This window comes from Borostomias antarcticus (genome assembly GCF_949987555.1).
Source record: "Borostomias antarcticus genome assembly, chromosome: 1".
NCBI classification, from domain to species: Eukaryota; Metazoa; Chordata; class Actinopteri; order Stomiiformes; family Stomiidae; genus Borostomias; species Borostomias antarcticus.
This window is the reverse complement of record NC_140234.1, coordinates 13,571,544-13,599,330: the sequence shown is the minus strand read 5'-3', so window position 1 is coordinate 13,599,330 and position 27,787 is coordinate 13,571,544. Positions and strand designations below refer to the sequence as shown.

The 27,787-nt window shown below is 44.5% G+C and overlaps 1 protein-coding gene across 1 annotated transcript in view; it reads left to right on the top strand.

Moving 5' to 3' along the window:
• Positions 1-9,169, top strand: part of prkd2 (protein kinase D2) — a gene marked incomplete at both ends in the record, with an annotated part of 18,147 nt that extends 8,978 nt beyond the window's left edge. The window contains 7 exons of the mRNA XM_084438971.1: positions 393-499; positions 2,556-2,717; positions 3,859-3,957; positions 5,573-5,680; positions 7,661-7,820; positions 8,363-8,448; positions 8,933-9,169. Of these exons, the coding sequence (XP_084295097.1) occupies positions 393-499; positions 2,556-2,717; positions 3,859-3,957; positions 5,573-5,680; positions 7,661-7,820; positions 8,363-8,448; positions 8,933-9,169 (959 nt within the window). The remainder of the gene's footprint in view (positions 1-392; positions 500-2,555; positions 2,718-3,858; positions 3,958-5,572; positions 5,681-7,660; positions 7,821-8,362; positions 8,449-8,932) is intronic.
• Positions 9,170-27,787: the final 18,618 nt, after the last annotated feature.

The window sequence follows — 27,787 nt, the reverse complement described above, 5'->3', positions numbered from 1 at the left end:
GTATTGGAGAGTATTGGAGAGTATTGGAGAGTATGGGAGTGTATGGGAGAGTATTGGAGTGTATTGGAGAGTATTGGAGAGTATTGGAGTGTATTGGAGAGTATTGGAGTGTATTGGAGTGTATTGGAGAGTATTGGAGAGTATTGGAGAGTATTGGAGAGTATTGGAGTGTATTGGAGAGTATTGGAGTGTATTGGAGTGTATTGGAGTGTATTTTTGTAGTGTAGTTTTAAACCATTACAATTGTCTTCTCCTCCCTCACTCCCTCCTTTATATCCATTTATCCATCCCTCTTTCCTGACCTTCCCTCCCTCCCTCCGTCTCTTCCTAACCCCCCCCCTCCATCTCTCCTTCCGTCCATCCCTCCTTCCCTCTGTCCCCCCCCCCCTCAGGGAAGCACAGGAAGACGGGGAGGGATGTCGCGGTGAAGGTCATCGACAAGCTGCGCTTCCCAACCAAACAGGAGAGCCAACTCAGGAATGAGGTGGCCATATTACAGGTGAACACACACACACACACACACACACACACGCATGCGTGCGCACACACACACACACACACACACACACACACACATACACACATACACACACACCTATACACGTGCGCGTTCACAAACAAACGGACACACACACACAGTATGCACACACACACACACACAGATGCAGACACACTCATGCAGGTACATGCGCACACACATGCACACTCACTTGCATGCGTACACACACGCACGCACGCACACACACACACACACACACACACACACACACACACACACACACACACACACACTCCACCATCACATTGCAATTGTCACTGATGTTTACAGTGTCATGTGATAATAATCGGGTCCACAGCGCTCAGAACCGGTGCAGGACCAATATACAAAACCTTGGATCAATAATAAAGAAGGGTCCGCACTCAAAACTATGTTTATGCTCTTTTAATTCATGATGGTGGACAGACCTGACAGACGCATTTCGGCTCTGCCTTCTTCAGTGTTTAGCCTACTGAACAGGTGCTTGTACAGTGTCATATGACCAGCAGGGGGAGATAGAGATTTGTTATTTTGTGTTCATTTCTAGTCTCATGGGTTCTCTCCCATGTGCCAGAGGAGGCCAAGCTTCCCCCCAAATTCATAAAATTGAATTCATTCCTTCATCTCAGATTGTGTTTTATTCAAGATTATATACTGTATAATAACTGCATAAAATACAGTGCAAACAAAATACAGTGCAATATACAAAATACAATGTTAAAAATAATGTTAAAAAAGTGGGGCACAAATGCAATTTCCGTAATATATACAGAATGGAGTGTAGTGAGTGAGTGTGTGTGTGTGCAGATTGTAGTGTGATAGATGAGAGATGTTTTATGTATACAGTGAGTGTAATGTGTGTGCTGTTGAGTTATGTTAACTCTATGATATTATGCCAATAACCAGTATCCTTCTCAACTTGGGCCCCTCTGTACTAAGACGTGACACTAGCGTGACTGATTCTGTCTGGTGGAAGAGTACAGCAACATTCCCTCTGTAGGGGCAGAGTCATCCATCATTCTGTGGGAAGGAAAGCCAGGAGAAGTTGGCATTCTTTGTAGAAAAAAAAGGATTGATTGATTGATTGATTGATTGATTGATTGATTGATTGATTGATTGATTGGGTAAAAGTACAAAGAAACAGTACATCCCAGAGGATAGCATGATAAAAGCATACTTAGACACTTGTTTCCAACATGGTCCTCGATTATTATTATTATTATTATTATTATTAGCCAATCAGATGGCTACAGTTCAGCTGGAGAAAAATGATCAAAGTGCCTCCAAAAGAATGTCATGGGAGGTCAGGAATATTTGGTGAATGCAAGTGTCTCGTAGTCTTAATCATCTTTATATGTCATCCTTTATGTAGACTATATTATTTGGGGCGGCTGTGGCTCAGGAGATAGGGCGGCTCGTCCAATGATCGTAGGATCGGCGGTTCGAATCCCGGCTCCTCCTGTCCACACGTCGAAGTGTCCTTGGGCAAAGACACTGAACCCCAAATTGCTCCCAATGAGCAGGTTAGCACCTTGCATAGCAGCTGCCGCCATTGGTGTGTGAATGAGAGGCCTTCATTTTAAAGTGCTTTGGATAGGCCTTCATTTTAAAGTGCTTTGGATAAAAGTGCCATATAAGTGCAGAACATTTACTGTTCCACTTATAGAATAGTCTATAGATTGTAGGAAACTGGATTTACAGGTGATCAAAAAGTCCAAATCGCCCCCCCTCCATAACACCCCCAGCTTGGCTTCCCTAGGTTTCTCAACCCTTTCCCCCCCCCCGGCAGCCACTGGTTAACGATAGGGCCCTTACTACTGTATGTTTCTGCTGTGATCATCGCCAGACCAGGGTCACCTGTATTTATCTGTTTCTCCTCCTCCTGCCTCTTCCTCACCTCCTTCTGCCTCTTCATCTCATCTCTCCTCGCTCCCACCATCTCTCCTTCCTCCCTCCCCTCCCCCTCTCATCCCTCCCCCTAACCCCCTACCTCATACCCCCCCCACTCCACCCCCAGAGCCTCCGCCACCTGGGCATAGTGAACCTGGAGTGCATGTTCGAGACCCCGGAGAAGGTGTTCGTCGTCATGGAGAAGCTCCATGGCGACATGCTGGAGATGATCCTGTCCAGCGAGAAAGGCCGGCTCCCCGAGAGGCTCACCAAGTTCCTCATCACACAGGTAGAGGGTGTGTGTGTGCAGCGCACGTGTGTGTGTGTGTGTGTGTTTGTTGTCGACATGTGGTCATTGGACAACTGACCAGTACACCTAGTGTCTTAAGAGTCTATCAGGCACAGGAGGATCACCTACACTACAACATATTAGCTTCTTTATCGCACAATATAATCTGTGTTTAGCCCTCAGGAGCTTCCCTGTTCTAACCACACACTCCGAGGATAGACCTGTCTTAACTAAAATCTACTACAAAACTACACAGAGCATCCCCTGAAAAAGCTCCCCAAACCTGCTATAATGCTCCACACAATATATGTGGCAGTTATGTAAGGGGAGTTTTCAGAACGAAGGGGCTGTCCCTTTTAACCCTGAAAGTACAGTGACAACATTTCGAATATTAATTGGATTTTCCCTATAATACTAGAAAGCGCAGTTTCTCAGCTTTCAGCAAGTGTTGGAGTGAGGAATTTTTTTTATTTGTCAGATATTTTTTTAATATTCTTAAATATTTGTTAGATATTTTTAAAATGTTGCCGGTGACGTGGTCGTATCGAAAGGGTTAAACGGGCCTGTGTACCCCTTCCTTTTTCCCATCAGGTCCAGGCCACAACAAGCTGGTCAAATGATGACCATATTAGGCACACGGCGTTCTGTTCCCCCTCCTGAAATGTGGCTGAAATGTCAAGGCCAAACTCTTGCGTCAGCTCACTCAGAGATGGTTCTCTCGACGTCATGGGTTTTTGCACTGTTGTTTGCAGAAAAGGCGTGCAAACCGTTATCCCACATCTCGACAGTGTGTGTGTGTGTGTGTGTGTGTGCGTGTTTGTGTGTGTGCGTGTGTGTGTGTGTTTGTGTGTGGGTGTGAGTGTGGGTGTGTGCTTGTGCGTGTGTGTGTGTGTGTGTTTGTGTGTGAATATGGGTGTGTGTGTGGGAGTGAATGTATGTTTAAGAATGTGTCTAACGCTTGTGTGACTAAGTGTGGGTTGTTTGCAAAGGCTGTTTCGGTTCATTGTAGGGTTACGTTTTACTGCAGCAAACGGAACCGTTGCTCACACTTCTTAGCTTTCATGTGTGTCACTCGGTTTCCTGTTGACAGCGTGTGTCTCTGTGTGCATGTGTGTGTGTGTGTGTGTGTGTGTTTGTATAGATACTAGCAGCCCTGAGGCACCTGCACTTTAAGAACATTGTCCACTGTGACCTGAAGCCTGAGAATGTCCTGCTAGCTTCCGCTGAACCTTTCCCCCAGGTAGGTCACACACACACACACACACACACGCACACACACACACACGCACACACACACACACACGTGTAACCGAGTTGCAAAGTGTCCTCGTGAGTCCCACGTAGTGGGAGGGGGACGTCCCTACTGGTTCTAACTGTTAGGGCGTCCATCACACAAACAGGAGAGTGTGGGTTCAAATCCCGCCCTGGGCAAACCTTTAACACACACATACGCGCGCGCGCGCACACACACACACACACACACACACACACACACACACACACACACACACACACACACACACACACACAGGATGGTACAAAGCAGCCTTCTGGTACAAAAGCCATCATGCACACAACATCCTCTATCACCTGGCTTTAACTTCCCAACCCTCCATTTGTTCCTTCCTCACCTCTCTCTCTCTCTCTCTCTCTCTCTCTCTCTCTCTCTTTCACTCTCTCTCTCTCTATTCTTTCTTTCTTCTCTCATCATGTACATACAGAGATGGCCAATCAGATTATGCATACAAGGTAAACATCTTGCCCATCATTGTACCTTGTATGAAAAATCTGATTGGCCATCTCTGTATGCACGCAGGCGCACCCATTGGTTGAGCTTTATCTATAAATCTCTCCTTGGATTGATCCCTACTTACTTGTGCACATATCTTATCAGAACCCAAGGCCATTATAGCCTGCACTCGCAAGATGTCTGCCTCTTAAATGTATGATATTTGTGTGTTTGTTTGTACGTAACAGAAATGTATTAGTTTTTTTATGCTGGCTCCTGGCCAGATCTCTCTTGAAAAAGAGATTTTAAATCTCAATGAGCTTCTACCTGGTTAAATAAAAGTTGAATGAACCAGGCCAGGTCCAGGACAAAAAGGGGGCAGAGAGGAGAGGAAGAAAGGTCGTGGCTAAAGATAGGAACCACACAGGTTCGTCCTTAACCGGGGGTCAAACCCCTGATCTCCCGCATGGGAGACGGACACTTGATCCACTACACTACCGAGGAACTTGGAAGTGCAGGATGATGTCATAGTGTTTTTCTTCCTATGGAATCTTTCGCGTACTTCCAAAAAAAGGGGAAAGGAGAGTGAAAGGAAGGAGAAAGAGGGATGGAAAGGCCGAAAGTAAACGTAGGAATAAACCCACAGGCTAGCAGAGGGTGAGGGTATGGTTTCCCAAAAGTGTCCCCAACTGGGCCTTGAACCCCGATCTCCCGGGTGGGAGTCTGATGCTTTCACCACTACTCTACTTGTGCTGGCTTACAGCCGAGCACAAAAATAATCTAAAAATCACTTATCTTTTCATGCATGTCATTTCTCTCCCTCTTGCTTCCCTTCCTCTTTCTGACTCACTCACCCGCTGCCTCTCTCTCTCTCTCTCTCTCTCTCTCCCTCTCTCCCACTCTCTCTCTCTCTCCCCCTCTCTCTCCTCTCTCCCCCTCTCTCTCCCCTCTATCTCCCCTCTCTCCCCCCTCTCTCTCCCTCCCTCTCTCCCCCCTCTCTCTCCCTCTCTCCCTCCCTCTCTCTCCCCCTCTCCCTCTCTCCCCCTCTCTCTCTCCCCCTCTCTCCCCCTCTCTCCCCCCTCTCTCTTTCTCTCTCTCTCTCTCGTCTCTCTCTCTTCTCCTGCAGGTGAAGCTGTGTGACTTTGGCTTCGCCCGCATCATCGGGGAGAAGTCATTTCGACGGTCTGTGGTCGGCACGCCGGCCTACCTGGCACCCGAGGTCCTGCTCAACCAGGTAACCTAAACACACACTGCCCAGCCTCCCAGATAGCCAGTACTAACCAGTACTAGCCTGCACTAACCTGTACAAACCAGTACTAACCAGTTTGAACCTGTACTAACCTTTACTGACCTGTACGAACCAGTACTAACCAGTTTGAACCTGTACGAACCAGTACTAACCAGTTTGAACCTGTACGAACCAGTACTAACCAGTTTGAACCTGTACTAACCTTTACTGACCTGTACGAACCAGTACTAACCAGTTTGAACCTGTACGAACCAGTACTAACCTGTACTAACCAAGAACCAGCATGAACGTGTACAAACTACTACCAATTACATCCTGTAATTCCACTCTTATAATATAAGAGTTTTTTTTAATTAATTGAATGCACTATACACTGCACACATACTGTAGCTAGTCTGGCTTCACCAGACCCAATTCGCAAAAATGCGAAGGGTCTGGAAACACAGTTGCTTTCCGATTCCCAAGGCGCGTTAGGCAAGGCAAGGCAAGGCAAGGCAAGGCAAGGCAAGGCAAGGCAAGGCAAGGCAAGGCAAGGCAAGGCAAGGCAAGGCAAGGCAAGGCAAGGCAAGGCAAGGCAAGGCAAGGCAAGGCAAGGCAAGGCAAGGCAAGGCAAGTTTATTTGTATAGCACATTTCAGCAACAAGGAAATTCAGAGTGCTTTACATGAGACAAGCTCCCGTTACCAACGGGAGTAGATCAAAAAGCCTCTGGATGCAATTGGATCGACCTACAGCCAATCAGAGAAAATGCCTCTACGGCGCTCCTCTGTTCCATCATCTTATTAAACCCGCCCCATATTAGATAAACGGTTGTGATTGGAACTAACAAATCTTGCTCGGAGTGGATTCTGTTAGAACGGTTGGATGTCCAGACTGATCTGCGGAGTGAAACAGGATGTGAGCTCACGAGATCAGGCTGGTGACGCTGAATCATGGTGTGAGTTATTAGTAGGGTTGGGTATCATTTAAAAAATGACGATACCAGTACCAATACCAGTACCCTTAAAGTGATACCGATACCAATTGAATACTTCAATCGATACTTTGAAAAAGAGTATCAAACTGCATTTATTACAATATAACTACTGACAGTGACTACACATTTTGTAGTCATCCGTGACCTTGTAGCTAATGTGAACGGTGTGTCAAGGCTGCTGCTGGGGGTGGAAAGATCAGCAGTAGCAGTTGTGGTGGTAGTAGGCCTACGGGGGTCTAACATTAAGCATAACATTAGTTAATAACGTTAGCCTAAACACATTTCCCTGCTACAGAAGTTAAAACTACCACTAAGTAACCAATGCACTAAGCAATGCATTACAGTAGGGCTGCTAATGCTAACTAGCTAGGTAATGGGGGAAATCCGCGTTTTTATGCATTTATTTTTACCATACGCCATAGGCGTGTAGTATAACCATACCTTTGAGCGTTTTGGTGGCATTATTTCAGCGTGATAAACTGTGTCAACAACTCGCAGTTGCAGTCGATTTCACCAAACGGATTGTAGCTGTCTGCCGTAATGGGCCAATCACGCGTCGCATTAAATTGAAGAACGCTTGCGGTGATTGGAGCATATTACAACGTCTTTTTTTCCTAGATCTCAATACAAAAAGGATCGAATGAAGTACTGGTTTGACTGAAGACGTTTCGATGCTACTTGGTATCAGTTTGTTTCGATCCAGTACTACAAGGTATCGAGTACCGATACCCAGCCCTAACCCTAGTTATTAGCATTAAGCCTTGTATCATTCCCAAATGTACAGTACTGTATGTTACAATTAATGTGGGTTTCCTTCCCTCAGCGTTTCCTTGGGCTATTTTTCTGACTTTCCAAAAAACAAAAAACTACATAAATTATGTCAAATGACGCGTATGCCGTCATTTGTAGATATTTGGTCCTTCCTGCTCAGAACTACAATTTGTAGTTCTCTACTCCTCTTCTTACCCGCCGCCACGCGTCTGCCGCCAGGGCTACAACCGCTCTCTGGACATGTGGTCGGTTGGCGTCATCATGTACGTCAGCCTGAGCGGCACCTTCCCCTTCAACGAGGACGAGGACATCAACGACCAGATCCACAACGCCGCCTTCATGTACCCGCCCAACCCCTGGAAACAGATCTCCCCTGACGGTACGACACACACACACACACACACACACACACACACACATCCCCGACTGACTGACCCCTGATGGTAAGATACAAAAAAACACTTGGCTCCCATACATAAGGGGAAGAGAAGTAGGCCTACTCAGACATTTTTTTTTACGAAAACAACCACATAGAGGGGGAAGTTCTCTTTAATGTCAACTAGTTAGAAAGGAAGGGGGAAATATGTATCCTGCCAGTAGTTTTTCAGAGGAAAGCACCCCCCCCCCCCCTCCAAAAAAAAAGAAGAAAACAGCTCACCCATTTGAACGAATTTAGCAGAACTGCACTTTTTTAATTTGATTTTTAATGTCTGCTACTGTAGTTTGTCTCCATGGAGAAGGTCTGTTTAATGTCTACTGTCTACTACTGTACTAATTTTGTTTTCATAGAGATGAGCATCAGATTTCTGTTTCCTCAGTTTGGCTTCCCTGCTCTTTGGGAGTGTATACATTTTGTGGATTGAGGTGTTTAAAGTGTGTGTGTGTGTGTGTGTGTGTGTGTGTGTGTTGTCTCATCCTCAGCCATCGATTTGATCAACAACCTGCTCCAGGTGAAGATGAGGAAACGCTACAGCGTTGACAAGAGTTTAAGCCACGCCTACCTGCAGGTACGCTTCGACACACAGGTGTGGGATTAGATATAACTCGGAGCTAGGAGGTTATCTTCATCTACCCCCTGTACCTCTCCTCTATATCCCCCTCCTCTCCTCCCTCTCTCCCTCCCCTCCTCCCTCTCCATCCCTCCTCTCCTCCCTCTCTCCCTCCCCTCCTCCCTCTCCCTCCCTCCATCCCTCTTCTCCTCCCTCCACTCCTCCCTCCCTCCATCCCTCCTCTCCCTCCCCTCCTCCCTCTCCCTCCCTCCATCCCTCCCCTCCTCCCTCTCCCTCCCCTCCTCCCTCTCCCTCCCCTCCTCCCTCTCCCTCCCTCCATCCCTCCCCTCCTCCCTCTCCCTCCCTCCATCCCTCCTCTCCCTCCCTCTCTCCCTCCCCTCCTCCCTCTCCCTCCCTCCATCCCTCCTCTCCCTCCCTCCATCCCTCCCCTCCATCCCTCCCTCCCGTCTCTCTCTCTCCATCCCTCCCTCTCCTCCTCCAGGACTACCAGGCCTGGCTGGACCTGAGGGAGCTGGAGGCCAAGCTTGGCGAGCGCTACATCACCCACGAGAGCGACGACGGCCGCTGGCAGGCGTTCGCCCGCGAGCACACGCTGCCCTACCCGCTGCACCTGGTCCCCCCGCCGCCCGCGCAGGCCTCGGACGACGAGGAGGAGGAGGAGGAGGCCGGCGAGGACGCGGACATGCAGGGGCTAACCGAGAGGGTCAGCATCCTCTAGAGACCTGGCCCTGGAGAACCAGGAGAGAGGGGGCCTGTATCGGAGGGCTGGCTGACCCAGGGGAGAGGATGGGAGAGGGGGCAGAGAGTGGGGGCTGGATGGAGGTCTGGAGAGTGTAGCGAGCGTGACAGGCGGAGGTTGTTCCACTATAAGTATCAGTGTCCTCTTGGTAGATTATGTTTTGGATTAAACAACATTTCCTTCCTGTTACGTCGGATTCTACCGTGTAGATCAGATCGCCCACTGAGATCAAACAATCGACTGTTTAGGTTCCTGAGCCCCGCCTCCAGCTTCCCTCCTGGGCCCCTCTCATTGGTTCCGTCTCAGCTCCTTGACCCCCTGACCTCCAGGAGTGATAGGGTCCCCTCCCCTCTCTCTACCGTCCTCTCCAGCAGGACACATGACTCTGTGCTGTGCAGAGAGGTGGATAGGGGTTTTCTAGTGTAGAACCGGTGCATTGGTGAATGCCACTGTGGAAGAGTTTAGTTTGGATGAGTCTTTCCTAAACTGCTGGAAGATCTGAGTGGAGAACATTGTGTTCCTCTCTCTTCCCTTCAGAAACCCAGGGGGGTGCAGCGCAAGAAAGATGAAATGCAGATCATTTTAGACAGGAAGTGAGAGAGAGAGGTTTGAGTGTTTGTGTGTGATGTGTGTGTTTGTGTGTACAGTATGTGTGTGTGTGTGTGTGTGTGTGCACACGCATGCGTGTGGTTGGGCATGACACAGCACATTAGCTTCCCATAAATTAATTCTTAAGAACCAATTATTTTCCATTTTCCTTTTATCTGATGACTGGAACCCTCTCTCCCTCTCCTCTCCTCCCTCTCTCATCTCCAGAGAGGCAGTTCTCCAGACCCTCTGCCAGGGACATAATGTTATGGTAAAGGCGGACTCTGGTGCCAGGAAGATTATGTAGAGCCACACTTCTACTGTCAAAGTTGGAGAGAGGACAGAACTGGCGTTCAAACTGCCTTAGCTTGCTCCACATTAGCAGAGTCTTTTAGCGTAATGAAGGTGGCTCACTGACATGAGCTCTGAATGTTTCCAACTCAGCAACTTTCAAACGGCCACTGTCCCCACCCGTCTTCTGATAAGCAGCTGTTGATCCTCTGTATCCATGGTGATTGTATACCTTCTAGGGTGCATTCGATGCGCTCTGAAAGGTCTGGAGTGCACCCGGAGTACTCTCTGATACGATAGACCTGTACCTTTAAACTGTTACAAAGAAGGCAGATGAGAATTTTCAGAATAGTTTTAGATGGAGGCTGATATGAAATAATATTGCATTAATATAGTGATATTAGAAGTGCCCCCTTCTAATGGTAGCCTGCCACCTATCGTAAATGGTCTGTTGGAAGGGTGGATGCATGGCTGCCAACATCCGTAGAGATGTAATGTGCATCTGCATGTAGGTGTACTTGCATGAAAGCAAAATCTCACTCCAGCTGGTTGGTCAAAGCTGGCCACCCTTAAAGGGGCAGTGTGCTATTTTGGACATTTAGCTCTATTTGTGGTCTGTCTACCATGAACCTGAAATATAGAGATAATAATTTCATTGATCGTTCCAGTGTTGAGCTAGCTGCAGTTTTTATGCAGGCTCTCACTGGGCTACAATGGAAGTGAATGGGGCATACGTAAATGAAAAACTATGATAAATGTGCTTTTCTGAGACGGGAAGCACAGGGTGTAATATTACCAGTCTCAGTATTCTCTCATGTGAAATGTGTCTCATTCTGAATATTTGCAGGTGTTTGACATGACTTGCACCTAGTCCTTTGTGGGAGCAGTAAAAACCAGCGCCAGGGGAATGCTTATGTCCAAGCCATGCCAAACATGTAAAAACATTCGGATTGCGATACATTTCACAGGAGAGCATGTATGTCCAAAATAGCACACTACCCCGAATGGGGTTGGAAGATGGTGGGGGGGGGGGGGGGGGGGTTGGGGGGTGTAATTTTTTATTACTGACTCTGAACTAGATTCAGAGTAGATTATTTTGTAGGAAAACAGTATAGATACAAAGCTATTACATGTCTGTATAACCTTCCTATGTATGTCTATGTAGTGTAACAACCTATGTGCAGGGAATGTATTGTATAGCCCCCGTATGGAAGATCTCAGCATTTGTAATAGACAATAAAAACAGACTTTGACCAATGATCTGGAGCCTGTGTCGTATGGTATATTATTTTGTTCAATTGTGTTTTGTTATGCTATGCTTTTATACCTGTAACACTCTGACATGTTTAAATGAAAAGTGTGTTACAAATACAATGTATTATTATTATTATTATTATTGGTCACACTTTACAATAAGGGTCACAAAAAGCATTAGGTAACTGTTAACTAATGCTTATTTAGGGTTAGATTAGATTACTTAATAAATACCTTAGTGAAGATTAGGGTTAGGGTTAGGTGAGTTAACCTTAGTTAACATAAATAACATTAGTAAATGGTTAATAGAGACATTAGTTAACTGTTACTTAATGCTTAATAATGCATGAACTAATGCTTATTAATGTACCCTTATTGTAGTGTTACCTTATTATTATTATTATTATTATTACGCAACGCTCACATTGCTATGTCAGAAAACTCATAGGAAATGTTTTATTTTCTGCCTCTGTCCTTTGTGAATCTATATATAATATGTGGAGTGCGTGCACATTTTTCTGAAAGCTAAGAGACTTTGTTGCCCTCAGTGATGAAATGGATTTGCACTTCTCCATTAATCTGGCCAAAAAAACAACTCTAAATGGAATCCATAAATAATGGATAGAGACACGTCATTTGAATTGTCCATCGTTGGATGGTTCCCACAGAGAATTCATTGAAATTGATGGACAGAGAAAAAAACAACACTTCAGTCCACCACTGATTAACCATCCATCACCATGTCTGACTCAGAGAGAGAGAGACAGAGAGAGACAGAGAGAAGGGAGAGAGGAGGGAGAGAGAAGGGAGAGAAAAGGAGAGAGAAAGTGACAGATTAACCATCCATCACCATGTCTAACTCAGAGAGAGAGAGAGACAGAGAGAGACAGAGAGGAGGGAGAGAAAAGGAGAGAGAAAGTGACAGATTAACCATCCATCACCATGTCTAACTCAGAGAGAGAGAGAGAGACAGAGAGAGACAGAGAGGAGGGAGAGAAAAGGAGAGAGAAAGTGACAGAGGCTGGATGGGCATCAATTTGCACCCAACAATCAACATGCATTGATCACATATTACAGTCTGCCAGAGCAATCTTTTGTCACAGAGGTAGACAGACAGACAGACAGACAGACAGGCAGACAGACAGACAGACAGACAGACAGACAGACAGACAGGCAGACAGACAGACAGACAGGCAGACAGACAGACAGACAGACCAGGCGGGTAGACTGACAGACAGGCAGACCGACAGTCAGACAGACAGGCGGACAGACAGTCAGACAGAAAGACAGACAGACAGTTTTATCTGCTACCCCTTCCATCCTACTTCTACATCATTCTGCCCCTGATGAAGGACTTGTCACACAGCTCAAGCCTGGATGATACCTAGACTGGGTATTAGAAGGTTTGGTCAGATCAAACAGACTACCCACAGGTTTTAGAATGTCTGTCACGTCGTGGGTTTTTCAATAGCAAGTCCTCTGCGGGCTTCTGTCATTTAAAAAAGGCAGTTACCCAACAAATATATATAATTACATTCTAAAACTGTTTTAAAGTGTAAATTGTATCTGAACACGTCTCAAGATACAGCTGTACTTGGTGAACAAAATGGGAGTGGATATGAGGGAACAGAAGACAGGCAGACACAACATCGCCTCCACCCTCTAGCCCTTTGATGAACAACGGGTCAAAAGTGACCCGACTGAGTGTTTTGACTCTCTATATCTTTGCAATAAATTAATTTAATTGTTCAGTATTCCAGATATTCCTAAAAAAAACGTGTTTTAAATCAACACAAATCATTATTTTATTTTTTTCTTTCTTACTTTTTGAATAAAAGTCATTTTTGTGTTACTACCCTTGTAAGGGACAACATGGGTCAGAAATGACCCACATTCATTTTCTATGTAGTTTTATGCATGGCTGAGTGTTTCTTTGCTATATCTTTTGAAATAAACTTATTTCATCATTTAATATTCAACATATCCATTAAATATATTGTTTTTGATTGCCACCAATCATTATTTTTTATTTTGCCCTTCTTACTTTATGAGTAAATGTAGATTTTGTATTTCAACATACATTTTACAGACATGGGTCAAAAATGTCCCATATGTATTCACTAGGAAATTTGATAGGAACTACATGTTTGCAGCTTAGTGTGCAAGAAGAAATTTGATAGGAACTATTAGCCAGCAGCTAGTGTTCCCAGTGCACCAGGCCTGTGTGCAAGGAGCACAAACATGTTGTGGTCATCTATGCCATTTGTGAGGTATGTAAGCACTAAAATGGCAGAATGTTCTGCATCCATGTAATTCAATGTAAAAAATAATCCACAGTTTAATTTGTCCTGTTTTCAGTCATGTTCAACACAAGTCATTACACATACAGTACACTGTTCAATATCAGTGTAGTTGTTTCAATGTTAGTGTGCATGTAAGCACTGAAATTACTTAATTTGCTGCATCGAGACCGTAGATTGTAGAGCTTTCTTTTCGTCACCACAGTGCGGTAAAGCGACTGCAGAACCGCACCAGCTGCTCCGATTCTCTGGCCAAGCTCCCTCTCCATGGTTCCCTCACTCGTGAACAAGACCCCCAGATACTTGAACTCCTTCACTTGGGGTAAGGACTCATTTCTGACCCATGTGTGTAAAACTTGATGTAGTCGTATAAAAACTATTTTTGTTCATATAGTAAGAAAGGCTAAGCAGAAAATAATGATTTATGGTGATCAAAAACAAGCTATTTAATAGATACTTGGAATATTAACTTATAAAATACATTGATTTCAAAAGCTATAGCGAAGAAACATTCAGTCATGCATGAAATTCCATAGAAAATGAATGTGGGTCTTTTATGACCCGACTTGTCCCGGTAGGGGGGCTATCCTCAGCCCTCCAGCGCTGTCTGGTGCTTTATGGCCACTTGTCCAGGTATGGACTCAGTGATTTGTATGATTCCCATTCTGACTGTCACTCCCTCCTACACATCCTTATCTCTCTCTCTCTCTCTCTCTCCCTCTTTCTTTCTCTCTCTCTCTCTCTCTCCTCTCTCTCTCTCCTCTCTCCCTCTCTCTCTCCATGTAGTGAGTGGGGCTGCTGGGTTTTGTGAGGTAAAAAATGACCTTTTGTCTGCAGGAGTGTTTGAGTGCTTTTGGGTTTGTGTTTTGATGTTTTGTACGGTTTTAGTATAGTGGTTTGCGTGACTCAGGTTGTCGGGGGCACTTGATGTAAGCTGGGGCCTTGTTTTGTCACCGTGTGCTGTGTCTCACTGTATGACAATAAAAGTTGTTTGTTTGTTTTCAGGATAGCGCAACGTGCAATACAGCAGTCCAAACAAGTCAGGCCCCTAAGCAAAGGCCTCGGCAAAGGCGAGCGGGTGGCGTGGCAAGATCCCCAATCAGTCCGTGGCTGTAAGCCAGTCACTGAACACCATCCGTGGGTGGCTCTCTCTGTACGGGACCCCCCCACTCCACTGCAATCTCCAAGCCTGCGGGAGACAGGGGAAACTCAAGGTATTCACGGGTTCCTTCTCACACGGGCCGTGGGCTCGTCGTGGCTCTCTGCTGCGCTCTGCTCGTCGTGGCTCTCTGCTGCGCTCTGCTCGTCGTGGCTCTCTGCTGTGCTCTGCTCGTCGTGGCTCTCTGCTGTGCTCTGCTCGTCGTGGCTCTCTGCTGTGCTCTGCTCGTCGTGGCTCTCTGCTGTGCTCTGCTCGTCGTGGCTCTCTGCTGTGCTCTGCTCGTCGTGGCTCTCTGCTGTGCTCTGCTCGTCGTGGATCTCTGCTATGTTTGACTATGACTTGGACTCAGACTCGAACACTGGGGACTCGAGACTCGATCCAGACTTGAGATGTAGTGACTCGACTACAACACGGTCACTGGTTAAGCTCTTATATGCTTTTATATATATATATATATATATATAGTACAGTAGTTCACTTCACTACCGACATTGAATGCATTTATTGTAAGTCGCTTTGGATAAACAATTGGATATTACAATTCCGACCATGTTTAGTCATCTTGGCAGAGAACAGGTGGCCTTGATTCAATCTGTTAGAGATTACAATGAATAACCATCATCTTAGATATCCACAGCAGCCTCTGGAACAGTCACTCTGCCAGGAATTCAGGGAGGAGAGCAGTGGGGAGGAGAGGGGGGAGGAGGGGAGAGAGAGGAGAATGGCAACGTTTGTAGTATATTATTGGGTAATAACCACTGGCAATAAGTAGGTAAATGAAATACTGAAATACCAGAGGTGGGAGTCACAAGCAAGTCTTAAATCTTAACCTTCAAGTCTCAAGCAAGTCCCAAGTTACTGTGGTGAGAATCAAGCAAGTCAGGTGAAGTCCCTGCTATCAGTCAAGCAAGTCAAGTAATTTCTCAGGTCAAGCAAGACACAAGGGACAAGGGCTTTAAACGTAACTTTCTACAGTAGCTAGCAACATTAGCTAACATTTGACCAGCTAATAAGTTAGCTAGCTAGCCTCAGAGACATATTCACATAGCCAACCTTTCTCTTCTTGCTACCCTCATTGACAACATAGTCCTTGAATCCAAAGTTTATTACTTATGGATGGTCTCCAGGTCCGTCGGTCACCTCGGTCCTATGCACTCCTTGTAGCCTCCATACTGAGCAACAGTATTTCACTACGGGGCGCTCGGTCAAGCCAGGTTATCTCAGGATACATTGTAGACATGATGTGGAAGGCCTCGAGCATCCTGAGGTGGCAACCGCGCAGGGTCCACGCCTTACAGCTGTAGACAAGAGTTGTGATCACAAATGGCAAGTAAACAGATATTTTGGCGTGGATGTTGAGGTCTTTATTCTTTAAAGACCCTTCTTCTGAGTCTGCCAAATGAATGATGCCTATTAACTTCTGTTTTCGATGCTGCAGTCATAAGAGAGGAAACTGCCCATGTATTTGAAGGATTTCACTATTGCGAGTGGTTTGTCAGAGATGGTGAAGGTTGGCAAATGAAATGTTGGAGTAGATGCTCACTGGCACACTAGTTCAGTCTTTGAGTCTTTTATAGAGACCCATCCTGCCATACGGCCTTGCAGTGGCTCTGGTGTGAGGCCCACCGCTGCAGCATCATCCTACTGTAGCTGGGTGACATGCTCAGATGCTATTTTTGTAGCGCTTGGAGCCTTCAGATGTTAAACAGATTTCCATCAAGTCTGAAGTCCACAGTGACCTTACTGTCCTTATTTATCTTGCACATGCACACACATATGCACACACACACACACGCACACACAGACCCCCATCACACACACACACACACACACACACACACAACTAAGCAGATACTATAAATGTTTAAATCTAGGACTAAACAGAGTGAGAGTCGCTGATGAATGGTAAATGAAGAAACCTGCTTTCAACGGCATCCACACACACACGCACGCACACACGCACGCACACACACGCACGCACATACATACGCATACACATACACACACACAAGCACGCACACGCACGCACGCACGCTCATACACACACACACCCACACACACACACAGCATCACAAAAACATTGCCTTAGGGAGCAGCACTCATGGCACTGCCCAGATCACATCTCCAGATGCTGTTTGTTTGATAGCTCCCGGTACAGAGGATGAACAGGAGTTCCTTGAATCATAAATCAAGTGCACCGATGTTCCTGAAATCAAAGCTAATGTATCTGGCAGGGACTGGGAGGGTTGTTTCATTTGAACATTTTAGAGTCTGGGTTGTTGTTGATGTACTGTACATTATGTACTCAGCCACTCCATACAACACAGGAGCTTACTCACTATGGGTCTAATCTACATTTTTAACAGCGTGACTTGCAGTGTGATATGACTTGTGATATGACTTGATTGTGTATATGAGTCCTGCTTACTGTAGTTTCCCTAGCATGACTAACTATCTGGTATTTACGTATCTGTCTGGAACCTCTGTCGTCACACAATACCTCGTTCCCCCACACCTGAAGTACTTCCCAGAAATGTGTGTGGAACTCCCTGTAGGAAACCACCCGCTCTCCTCTCTCTCTCTCTCTCTCTCTCTCTCTCTCTGTGTCTCTCGCTGGTGGTTGGTTAGCTTGCGGAAGTCTGGCTTGTGATTGAGCACTGGAGCACTGCTCAGCCAAAGGCCGTTAGAGGAGGGCGTGTCGTCTGAAACTCCAGTCTTACTCTGTCCCTGTCTACTATCCTGCTCGGTATTCATGACTTCGCTCACTCAAGAGCAACACCGGTCTGGAAGATGAAGATGGACTCCAGCTGTGATTGAAGAGCTCAGAAGATTCTCCTTGGAATGACGGTGATTTAGAAAGATTCAGAACGATTTAGATCAATTTAAGAACTTCTATAACGCATAGAGCTTTTAGAATCCTGTGTGCCCAAGGGTTCTAATAGAACCTCCAGAGCTTCTATAGAACCATCCCTGACCCCTGAGCTGGACTCAGTACCTGCGACAGACAGGTGAGGATGTCTCAAATTTCACAAAGGATGTGATGGAGAAAATGTGGATGATGGAATAGTAATATCTAGTTATTCTTTATACTACTGCATGGATTTAGACAGTGAATTATGTCATTATGAAGTACCTACAGTAAGGACACAGTATTTACCATTTTTAAGCAATAATACCAGAGACTGGAGGACAGCTGACTGGAAAAGCAGTAGCCTTCTGTCGGAGGATCTTCTCTTGTGTAATGGCAGATGTTTGGGTTAGCGTGGAGTCGCAGAGGGAAAAACTCAATATTTCAGGGAGCAGGGAGGAAAGGAATAAAGGGAGGACTGGATGGGGGAGCGATGGAGAGATGGAATACCTTGGCAGGTAGTACAGTCGTTAACTCCCCTCTGAATGTCAGGGTGATGGCGGGTGTAATAAATAAATGAATAATAGTTTGCTATTTTTTAACTTTGCCTTCAGCAGATTATGCTCCGTCACTTGTTTTAGAAAGGATATGCACTTGTGAGTTCTGGCAAGTAGTAGTACATTGGCTTTTCCTATGTAAAATGCAATTAGGTTCAGTCGCCTTGGATAAAAGCGTCAGCTAAATGACTGTAATGTAATGGTACCGATACTTAGAGGAGACAAATATAAATAAAATGAATAAATAAATAAACTAGTGGGGTATCAACATTGCACTTTATGAGCAGCTGGGTTTGTCAGAGCTGGTTCAGCCGAACATGTGCTCTTCAACTCCACTCTCTGATGTATCTCAGCTACCTTTAGGTAGCTAGATATGACAGGACCAACAGCAGTAATCTATTTAACTAGTTAAAAGCAGTTGATCTTCACCATCATCAAATTATTTCAGTTCTAATGCCCGCAAATTAGCTAGGTACAGTAGCTAGCTATCTGAACCAATCCTTCCCAGCATGCTATCAATAGCTAATGCTACCTAGCTAAAGGCTAACAGTGTATTATAGCAAGTGAAACATAATTTGTGGATCCGCATCGTGATTCAGATCTGCCCCAAAATGGAATGGGTTCTTCCTTGGCCCATGCTACACCCTTCTAACCTGACGAGCCAACCGTCTGGGAATTCTCTATTGGAAACTGGAAAAGGTCATATACTTGGCAGGTGATTGGATGAACCATCTGTATATATCTATCACGCGCCATCTTACACCGCTCCTTGCTGTCATCATACTGTACCTAAGCCCACCCAGCGTAGCTGTTTGTATTTAAAATTCTTCATCACCAACGCTGATTGGCGAGATTGTATTCTGATCCGGCACAAATGGATCTCTATGGAGAGTATCCAGACTGATTTGTGAGAGAAACAGAATGTGAGCTCGAGAAATCAGGAGAGTCTCACGAGGCTAACACCCCTCCACCAAGTTTCATGAAAATTGGTCTGGTAGTTTTTAGCAATCCTGCTAACTAACGAACTAACACTTGGCACCAAAAACATAACCTCCTCACCCGGACTTTGTCCCAGGGGGAGATAAATAAATGTATAAGCAACCAGTATAGAATGGACTAGAACCTACTGTACATGTGAAAGAAAAAAATTACACCAGTCAGAAACACTTCCCTCTACCATGAATCCTCTGGTGGTGTGCTGTGTACTGCATACCTACCACAATTTCCTGTTTTGTAAAAGGGTTTCTAGAAAAACATCAATCAGCTGTTGTATACATGAATGGGAAAATAAACTCTCTGCCATACCACAGTTGTGTGCCCTAACCAGCAGAGAACAGGGCTGAGTTTCCCAGAGGCATCGTAGCGCTACGTTCATCGTTACGATGAACGCCGTAGCTTACGATGAACATAGCGCTATGATGCCTCTGGGAAACTCAGCCCAGACCTTTCCTTGCCATGAGCACATGTTCTGTGGATAGAATGTAGACTACTTGTCATCTGCTTGCACTTGTGGGTGGGAAAAAAAAGTTTAGGCTACTGGTAGTTAGACAGTCAGTACACATTATTTATAGGCCCCTCATAGCTATCTCACTTTTATTTTAATTTTTATTTAAGAAGAAAAATAACCCCAAAACAATGTTTAACCACTTGTCAATGAATTAAATGAAAATTAAATGAAAACTCACTGGGATCATTTTTGAACCAGGCCTGCCTAAGTGATGAGTGAGGTTAAATGTACAACAGCATTCATAGAGAAAATGACTCATTTTTTCCTTGTTAGTGTTCAGTAAAAACAAAAAAAGAAAGCCAGATAAGTAACACAGGTGGCTCATGAATTCTAGCTCTGCTTCTGCCCGACTCTGCTACGACAGAATGTGAATTTATGACGTCTCTGATGCTTCCTGCTTGATGTGTTGCTCGGCAGAGAGATAGAGCTACAGCTGGATGTAGTTACTCACACACATGCTGCTTGATAGGCTGCATGCAAACCAACAGGCTCAGCGCTTAACTTTAAATTAACCTTTTTACTTGGTAGCACTTTAAGTTAGGAGCCCCGGCAAGAAATTAGGAGCACCCATCAAAAGGTAAGGAACACCAAGAATAGCAAATAACCTCATTTTTATTTTTGTTAGCTAAAATGTTTTTTGTTCTTTTTACACCTGGTTTTAATTATTTTTTAAGTTTTAGTTATAACCTTGTTGGCTACCCCCCTACCCTGCCCCCCCCCCCCACATTCCCCCCCCCCACACACACAGAATGATGTGATGATTCCTTGTTAGAAGGATTTGTAATCTGGCTTTAAAGTGACTATGTCTTCATCAACGGCAACATTCTTGAATATTGAGTGAGAGACACAAACATCGCTCGCATCATCTACATTACCATTTGCAGTCACAATGGGTGTGTGTGCAGTTAAATGTTAATGAAAAGCCAGTTTAGATTTTGATATTATAACACACACACATACACACACACACACACACACACTACTCCAAATTTGTGGTTACACAGTATAGAATGAACAAAGACTTCCAGTCTGTTAGTCTACAGTGACAGCCAGGGGCTGAGAGATGAATATTACATTAGTCATTTAGCAGATGCTTTTATCCAAAGAGACTTGGAATAATACCTCACCAGGGAATGGAGGCAACAGCAACCATTTCCTGTAGAGAATGGTTTTCAGCTCTCAGCCTCCCTGCATGCTCTCGTACAGCCATAAACTGAATTTAGCCGCAGCATAATATCAATCAAAACCTTTTGGTATAACACTGTACATGTTTACACAAAAGTTCATCTTACTGTAGGAATAAAAAAGGTCAACATACCTAACGAACAGAATACTGTATGTCTGATATACATAATTTACAGTGTTTCCCTTAGAAAGATTCTGAACTTTGAACTTTGATGCAGCAGAGATGATAAACGTGCTCATGGAATCATGTACAGTCGTTGCATTATTGGTTGTCTTCCCGACGATCTAGTGGTCAGTAAAATCAACCAAGTGTCAAGAGGTGGACATTGTTGGATTCCTCTTTGCCTACAGAATCTAGCTATCTCCTTTTGAGCAGTTTGGGGTCGATCACTGTCGTCCGCCATTCAGTTGGTACAATATTTCCCCATTCATTCTCTATTCTCTGTTTCGATACCCACATCTCGGCTGGTGGGATATAATGGAAGGTTGTGACTATGGTTTCCTCCCATGCTGTGTGGTGTGATGTTTTTTTCAGTTTCTTGTTGAGTTTGAGGAAGTGAGATGTATGACTCATAGTGAGTTAAGTCAGAGAGAGAAGTTCCTGTAGTGCATTCCTATAGATAGATAGCTAGATAGATAGCTAGATAGATAGATAGATAAATAAAAGATTAAAGATCCCCTATTTTGCTCCTTTTCAATATAGATTGAAAAGGTCCGAAAAACATGCCTTTGAATATTTTGCTGGAAATATCACTCAGATTAAACATTCTAGCATGCCTCTATACCCCTCTGTTTCCATTCTGTTCTGGATGCACCATTTCATGTGTCTATCTTAGTCTAGTAGGAGGAAGGGGTCCCAGTGCACCCCCCGGAGATATACTTCTAATCAGTGTTTCTAGATTGGAAAAAATTTGTAGAAAATGATGAGCTATGTTAACAAGCTGAAAAATGTCCCACATGCCATTTTTATGCAAATTACTGCCGCCCAAACACTCAGCTGCCCATTGACCTCCATTCATTTATTAGACCAGGATTACGCAAAAGCTACCGAGCTGATTTTCTTCAAACTTGGTGGAGGTGTGTAGCATGGGAGGTAGCAATGAAGAACCCATTCAAATTTGGTGCAGATCCGACTCACATGGCCGGTCCAGGGGCCAGCCAAAGAAGTCTGGTGGCTGCCCATTCACCTCGATTTACTACTACTAGACCAATTGGCATGAAACTTGATGGAAGGATGTAGGGTGGTCCAACTCAAAACCCATTAAATGTTTACATCATTATAAAAAAATCAATTTTCATAATATTTCAGGCAATATTGCGATAATTACAACATTTATAATTTGATCTATTAAAGAGACTCCAATAATATTTCAGATAACTGACAAAATAAGGTGTCTAGATCCCATGTTTTGAGTGTCAACTGTCAATCCATTCATTCATTTCCATTCATTTAACGCATTTAACAATTTTTTTTTATCTAGCACCATGTTAGCTAATGTTACAGATAGCTAGCCTCATCTACGTAGGTTCCTAATGTTAATTAAGCAATAAACCACGAGAGGCCATGTGTTATAGTGATTTTATAACAGCTAGGGGGCGTTGTTAGGCACAACGCGAAGTGGAGTGCCTAAAACCCCCCTAGCTGCTATAAAAGTTTTTATTTTTGGTTTTATTGCTGGTTTATTGCGGTTTATTGCTTTTATACAACGGTTACTACAGCTATTAGTGTAAAATAAACACACAGCAATGTAAAATATTAACATTTATTCAAAACGATCATTCCCTCAATTCCGCCGAGCAAAATAGTTCCCCTAACAAAAGGGTTGCCAAGCAACAATAACAACTACAATGCATTGGATCAAATGAGAGGCGCATTAATACTGAAAATGGAATGATATGCGGTCCCAGGTGTGGTTACAAAGTATTTTAACAGGGCTTCCAGCCAATCAGAATCAAGAACCAGAACTACAGTAACCGTTGTATAATGTACAGTTAATGCCAAACATTACACATACTTGTTGGCTTATATATCCATATTAAACCAGAAACAGGCACCACAGATGAGCTAGATAGAGTAGCACAATTTTTTCTACGCCTAGATAGCTAATTAACCCAGTTAAGTGGGTTTTGTTACTGATAGTGCCAAAAAGTCCTCAAGTACATCAGAACCTCTGTTATTTGACTGAAATGTCACAGCGCACCTTTAACATTATTGGTGAATCTTATTTTTCTCATTTAACAGTGATGGTAGACGTCGACATTAAGCATGCCAAAAAGAAAATGCAGTGTAGAACCCACAGCCAACAAAAGCTCTCCATCTACATGCATCCTTCATGTGCCATCCTTGTCTGATCGTGGGGATTTTACACCACTCAGTAAAATCAAAGGATCTGCTTCAGAAAAACTACAACTGCTTCATAAGATCCGGGATAAACATCTCCGCCAACAGCATGACTCCCCATATCGTATGCAGTCAGCATGTGATCATATCCCTACCAGTCTGGCTGATGACCTAGAAAGTGTTGGGTATCACCGGCAGTGTTATCAGCGCTTTACTAGCAATCTTCATCGTTTGGGACATGATACAGACCCAGGGCCATCAACCTCACAGTGACATCACTCTCCTCGTTAATCAGGAGGTTCTGCTGGACCCATCTTCCCGCCAGAGTGCATCTTTTGTGAGAAGATTGAGATCAAAGACGGTAATCGCAATACTGAGAGGCCTGTATGCTTCTCATCCTTTAAGAGCAAAGAAAATGCATGGGAGCAAATTGAAGCACGGGCCAAGAAAATGGGTCTATGGGTCTAATGGGTCACAGAAAGATGAAAAGCAAAGACCTCTTTGCTTGTGAGGCCAAACACCATCCGTCATGCTTTAAAGTCTTCTGCACAGCTTTCTTCAACTACGAGCATTGGTTTGGTTTATTCATACATCATCATCATGGAGCATACTTCATGTACATGGATGTATGAAAGGGTCACCCCAAGGAAGCTATTTAAAGCTTTTAGTAGGGGGCCCAGTCTCCCAGTAGGGGGCCCAGTCTCCCAGAGCGTGGGATTCACAGAGCCGAAGCACCAAAGGAGCAGGCTTGCATGTCAGCCGCACACGAAAAGGCATTCAACTCAGAACTGGAACACATTCAAACTCATGTCATCCAGCAAAATGAAGTCCTAAAGCTATCTTCATTGCGCCTGCTCTATGTTGAGGAACTGCATTTGCATGGATATGAGAACCCAAATAACCGTTCTGAGAAACTACTGAAACATCTACAAAATGACCCAATCAAGCAGCATATTCACTTCACAAAGGTTGATAATGACATGAATGTTTGCAAGTCTTTCTGGCTTGTTCACAGCTCAAATATAACTGTTTCCAATGCACTTGCTCGAGCTTACACACTTGGAAGCACAGACAGCAACCAAAACATTGCTCTCCAACTTCGCGAGACAATTCTAAAGGCTTTCAAAGAGTCCAAAGCCCAACCATGGCCACCAACAGCTGAGGACATGTAGCTCACTGCTGAAGATATCCTCCCCCCAGACCTAGTCTGCTTTCTCAGCACGCTTATGGGTGGCAAGGAAGAGATGGAGAGAAGCGTCTAGTATTCTCCATTGGACAAGACCTGTGCCGTGCAGTGTCAGAGGGAAAATGGAAGTTAACAAAGCACATTCTCCTCTGTGTAAGGCACCTGTTCCGAAGCAAGCAGCTCACCACAATATTAGACAGGCTTGGCCTGCTACGATTTTGCTTTAGAATTGGAAACTGCCCTGAGCAAGGTCCTGGACGATGTCTCAACTTATCGTATAATAATATAATCTTGGTGAATGGTGATTCATTTTTTTAATTCTTAAATTATAAGTGACTGTGTGATTTTTGTCTAGATCTAAAACTGGCAGTGACTGGTGATTGAAAGTGCAGTGCACCTCTGTGTTTCAGGTTGATGTGTGTGAGCTTCCTGAGCTGTACAGCAACCAGGAAGAGACTGATACAAGGGTGGTGCTGTACCTCCATCATGCTGCTACCATCGGGTACAAGAAAGCTGTAGTCAGAACACCAGACACAGAGATCTTCCTGATCCTGCTGTACCATGCCAATTCCATCAAGCTGACTGTGTACCTGGATATAGGGTCAGGGAAACATCGGCGTCTTGTGAACACATCCGAGCTTGCCGAAGCCCTGGGAGGAGATTACTGTGCCACTCGTCTTGGCTTCTATGTAATCTCAGGAGAGGACTGCACCAGTGCCTTCAAAGGGAAGGAAAAGGTGGGGCCCTTGACGAAGCTGAAGAAGAACCCTAGGTTTTACAAGGCATTCAGTGAACTGGGTGACGACTGGGATGTAAAGCCTGAGTTTCTGCAGCAGTTGGAGAAGTTCATCAATAACTGAATAATAACAGGTCCCCTTTAAACAACACACTATTTCTGTCTCTACTCTCTGGTGCCTTTCACTTTGGATTTTAGATCTGGTCTAAGGCGGGTCCAGGTTTGATCCGTTGGATCCAGTTTTGGAGTAGGCGGGCTGTAGACAGGACTGACGTAAGGTAATCAAATACCTATTCACTTTGCATTTTAGATACAGTCTAAGGTGGTTCTGGATCCACTGAATAAATGTGCTCTAGACAGGATCTGAGTTCGATAGTGAATGGAAATCATCAGGCTCAATAGATACAGTAGACAGACAGACAGACAGACAGACAGACAGACAGACAGACAGACAGACAGACAGACAGACAGGCCACAACGTGTTCACAGGCACTTTGCACTTCTATCATAGATGGAATGAATGCTGGTTTCTCATTGCTCTTGTTGCTCAGAATCAAATTATTATTTCTGAATTCAGTAATTTGTTTTTTCATTGGGCCTGACAGTGTCACAGACATGAGATGAGTCATGGAATAAATTCATAAAATGTGTTCACATTTAATACAGCTTCAGCCGTACAGCGGGACACAACATCTAAATCTTCCATTTAGTCAGCCAACTCCAATCTCACTCCACTAATATCTGATATTACCTACGCCAGAACAGAACACTGTGCAGGCCTGCCTCTGAGCCTGATTTTCTGTGATGTTTCACTGTCTCTGTCAGTCTGTCAGTGTACGTTAGTGTCTGTCAGTCTGTCAGTGTCTTTCAGTGTCTGTCGGTCTGTGTCAGTGCATGTCAGTGTCTGTCAGGCCGTTGCCATAGACCCGTAATTACCTGGGTGGTACTGGCTTGTGTTGTGCCTGATGCTGCAGCCAAGGTTGTTTTGAACGGTTGACTCATAGTGTGATGATGAGTAGCGCTGCCTGTAGTGTGACTGAAATGACTTCCACATCTATAGGACTTCCTCTTTGGCCTATCAGTAGAGATGAGTATTTGTGTTCTTGAGTAAGGTGGGCATCATCTCTGGTAACGCTTCTGGCATGTTACACAACGAAAAGTGAATGTTCCGCAGGTAGACTGGTGATGTTGTGTGCTATCTGTGCCAGACTTCCAGTCTGATTGAGGACATGCACAGCAATATCCACACCACATTTGGACACAATTATAGGAGCCATGTATTATAATAGCCTAATAGCATCAGTTAGCAGATGGAGGCGGATGTTTCCATAGCTAATTCCTCCCAGAGCAGAAGGTCCCAGTCTATTTAGTGAGTAATTGTGAGTTGGAAAGCAGTGGTCAGGTGTCCAAATGCCATGAGTGTTTTTCGGCAAAACCCCATTTTAACAATCGGTGCAAAGACTAGTTGACTATGGGTTAAACTACAGCAACAATGGTCAAAGTGAGGTTTAATCAAATCAAATGTATATTTATCACATTGCAAATGAGTTATATAACACTGAGCATGTTACAAATTAAATGTTTAGATCCTACGCTAGGATATATTCTATCCTATGCTGCTACTCTTGTTACTAATGACATCATCTCAGCATCTAAACAACAGGAAACATTGTGCTGCCCTCTTTGTAGATCTTTCAAAAGCATTTGATACAGTCAATCATTACCTGCTTTTAAATAGACTATCTAGTATTGGTTTGGATAGAGGTGCTTGTGATTGGTTTCAGGACTATCTGTCATCATCAAGGTGTCAGTGAGTGAAATTGGGTAATAATCGATCTGATTTCTTGTCTCTAGCTAAAGGTGTGCCCCAAGGCTCAGTTTTGGGTCCTGTCCTTTTCACCATCTATATTAATGATATTGTCTCTGCACTAAATGGCTGTCATGCTCATCTATATGCTGATGATACAGTTGTCTATTGTATTGTGGTTACTGTGCAGGAAGCCATTGAGAACCTGCAACTTTCTTTGAATGTGCTGCAAGAAGCTCTTGCCAATCTGAAACATGTCCTTAATCCCAGTAAATCTAAGTTTATGTTATTTTCTAGAGCCAGGATTACTGATTATGATAGGCTCCATTTATTAACGGCTTATGGCTCGCGTATTGAGAGAGTCACTGTGTACACATATCTTGGTTTGTAGCTGGATGATAAACTCTCTTTCAAGTTTCATTTAGACAGTCTAGCCCAGGGGTCGGCAACCTTTACTATCAAAAGAGCCATTTTTGGCCAAAAAATTAATACAAAATCTGACTGGAGCCGCAAAACATATTTGAGCTTAAACTGAAGGTAATGCTTCCCCTTAGATTTATTTTCAGGCATGGTGGTATATGCACCCAGGGGGGACACATAAAGGGGGGCAGGGGTGTCTGGGGGTCCAAGGGGGAAATTTTAAGCACTGCATTTCCTGCATTCTGGTGAATTTCTATGCAGTCTGCTGCTATCTAACCTGACACGCCAGATAGTTTGCTTCGCATAATCATCTGCGAAATCTCCTTTGGTATTGCTTGGAAAGGGCAGACACTTTCAAAATTACTTGCCAGATGATTGGATGAACCATCTGTGTATCACCATCTATCACGCGCTAACT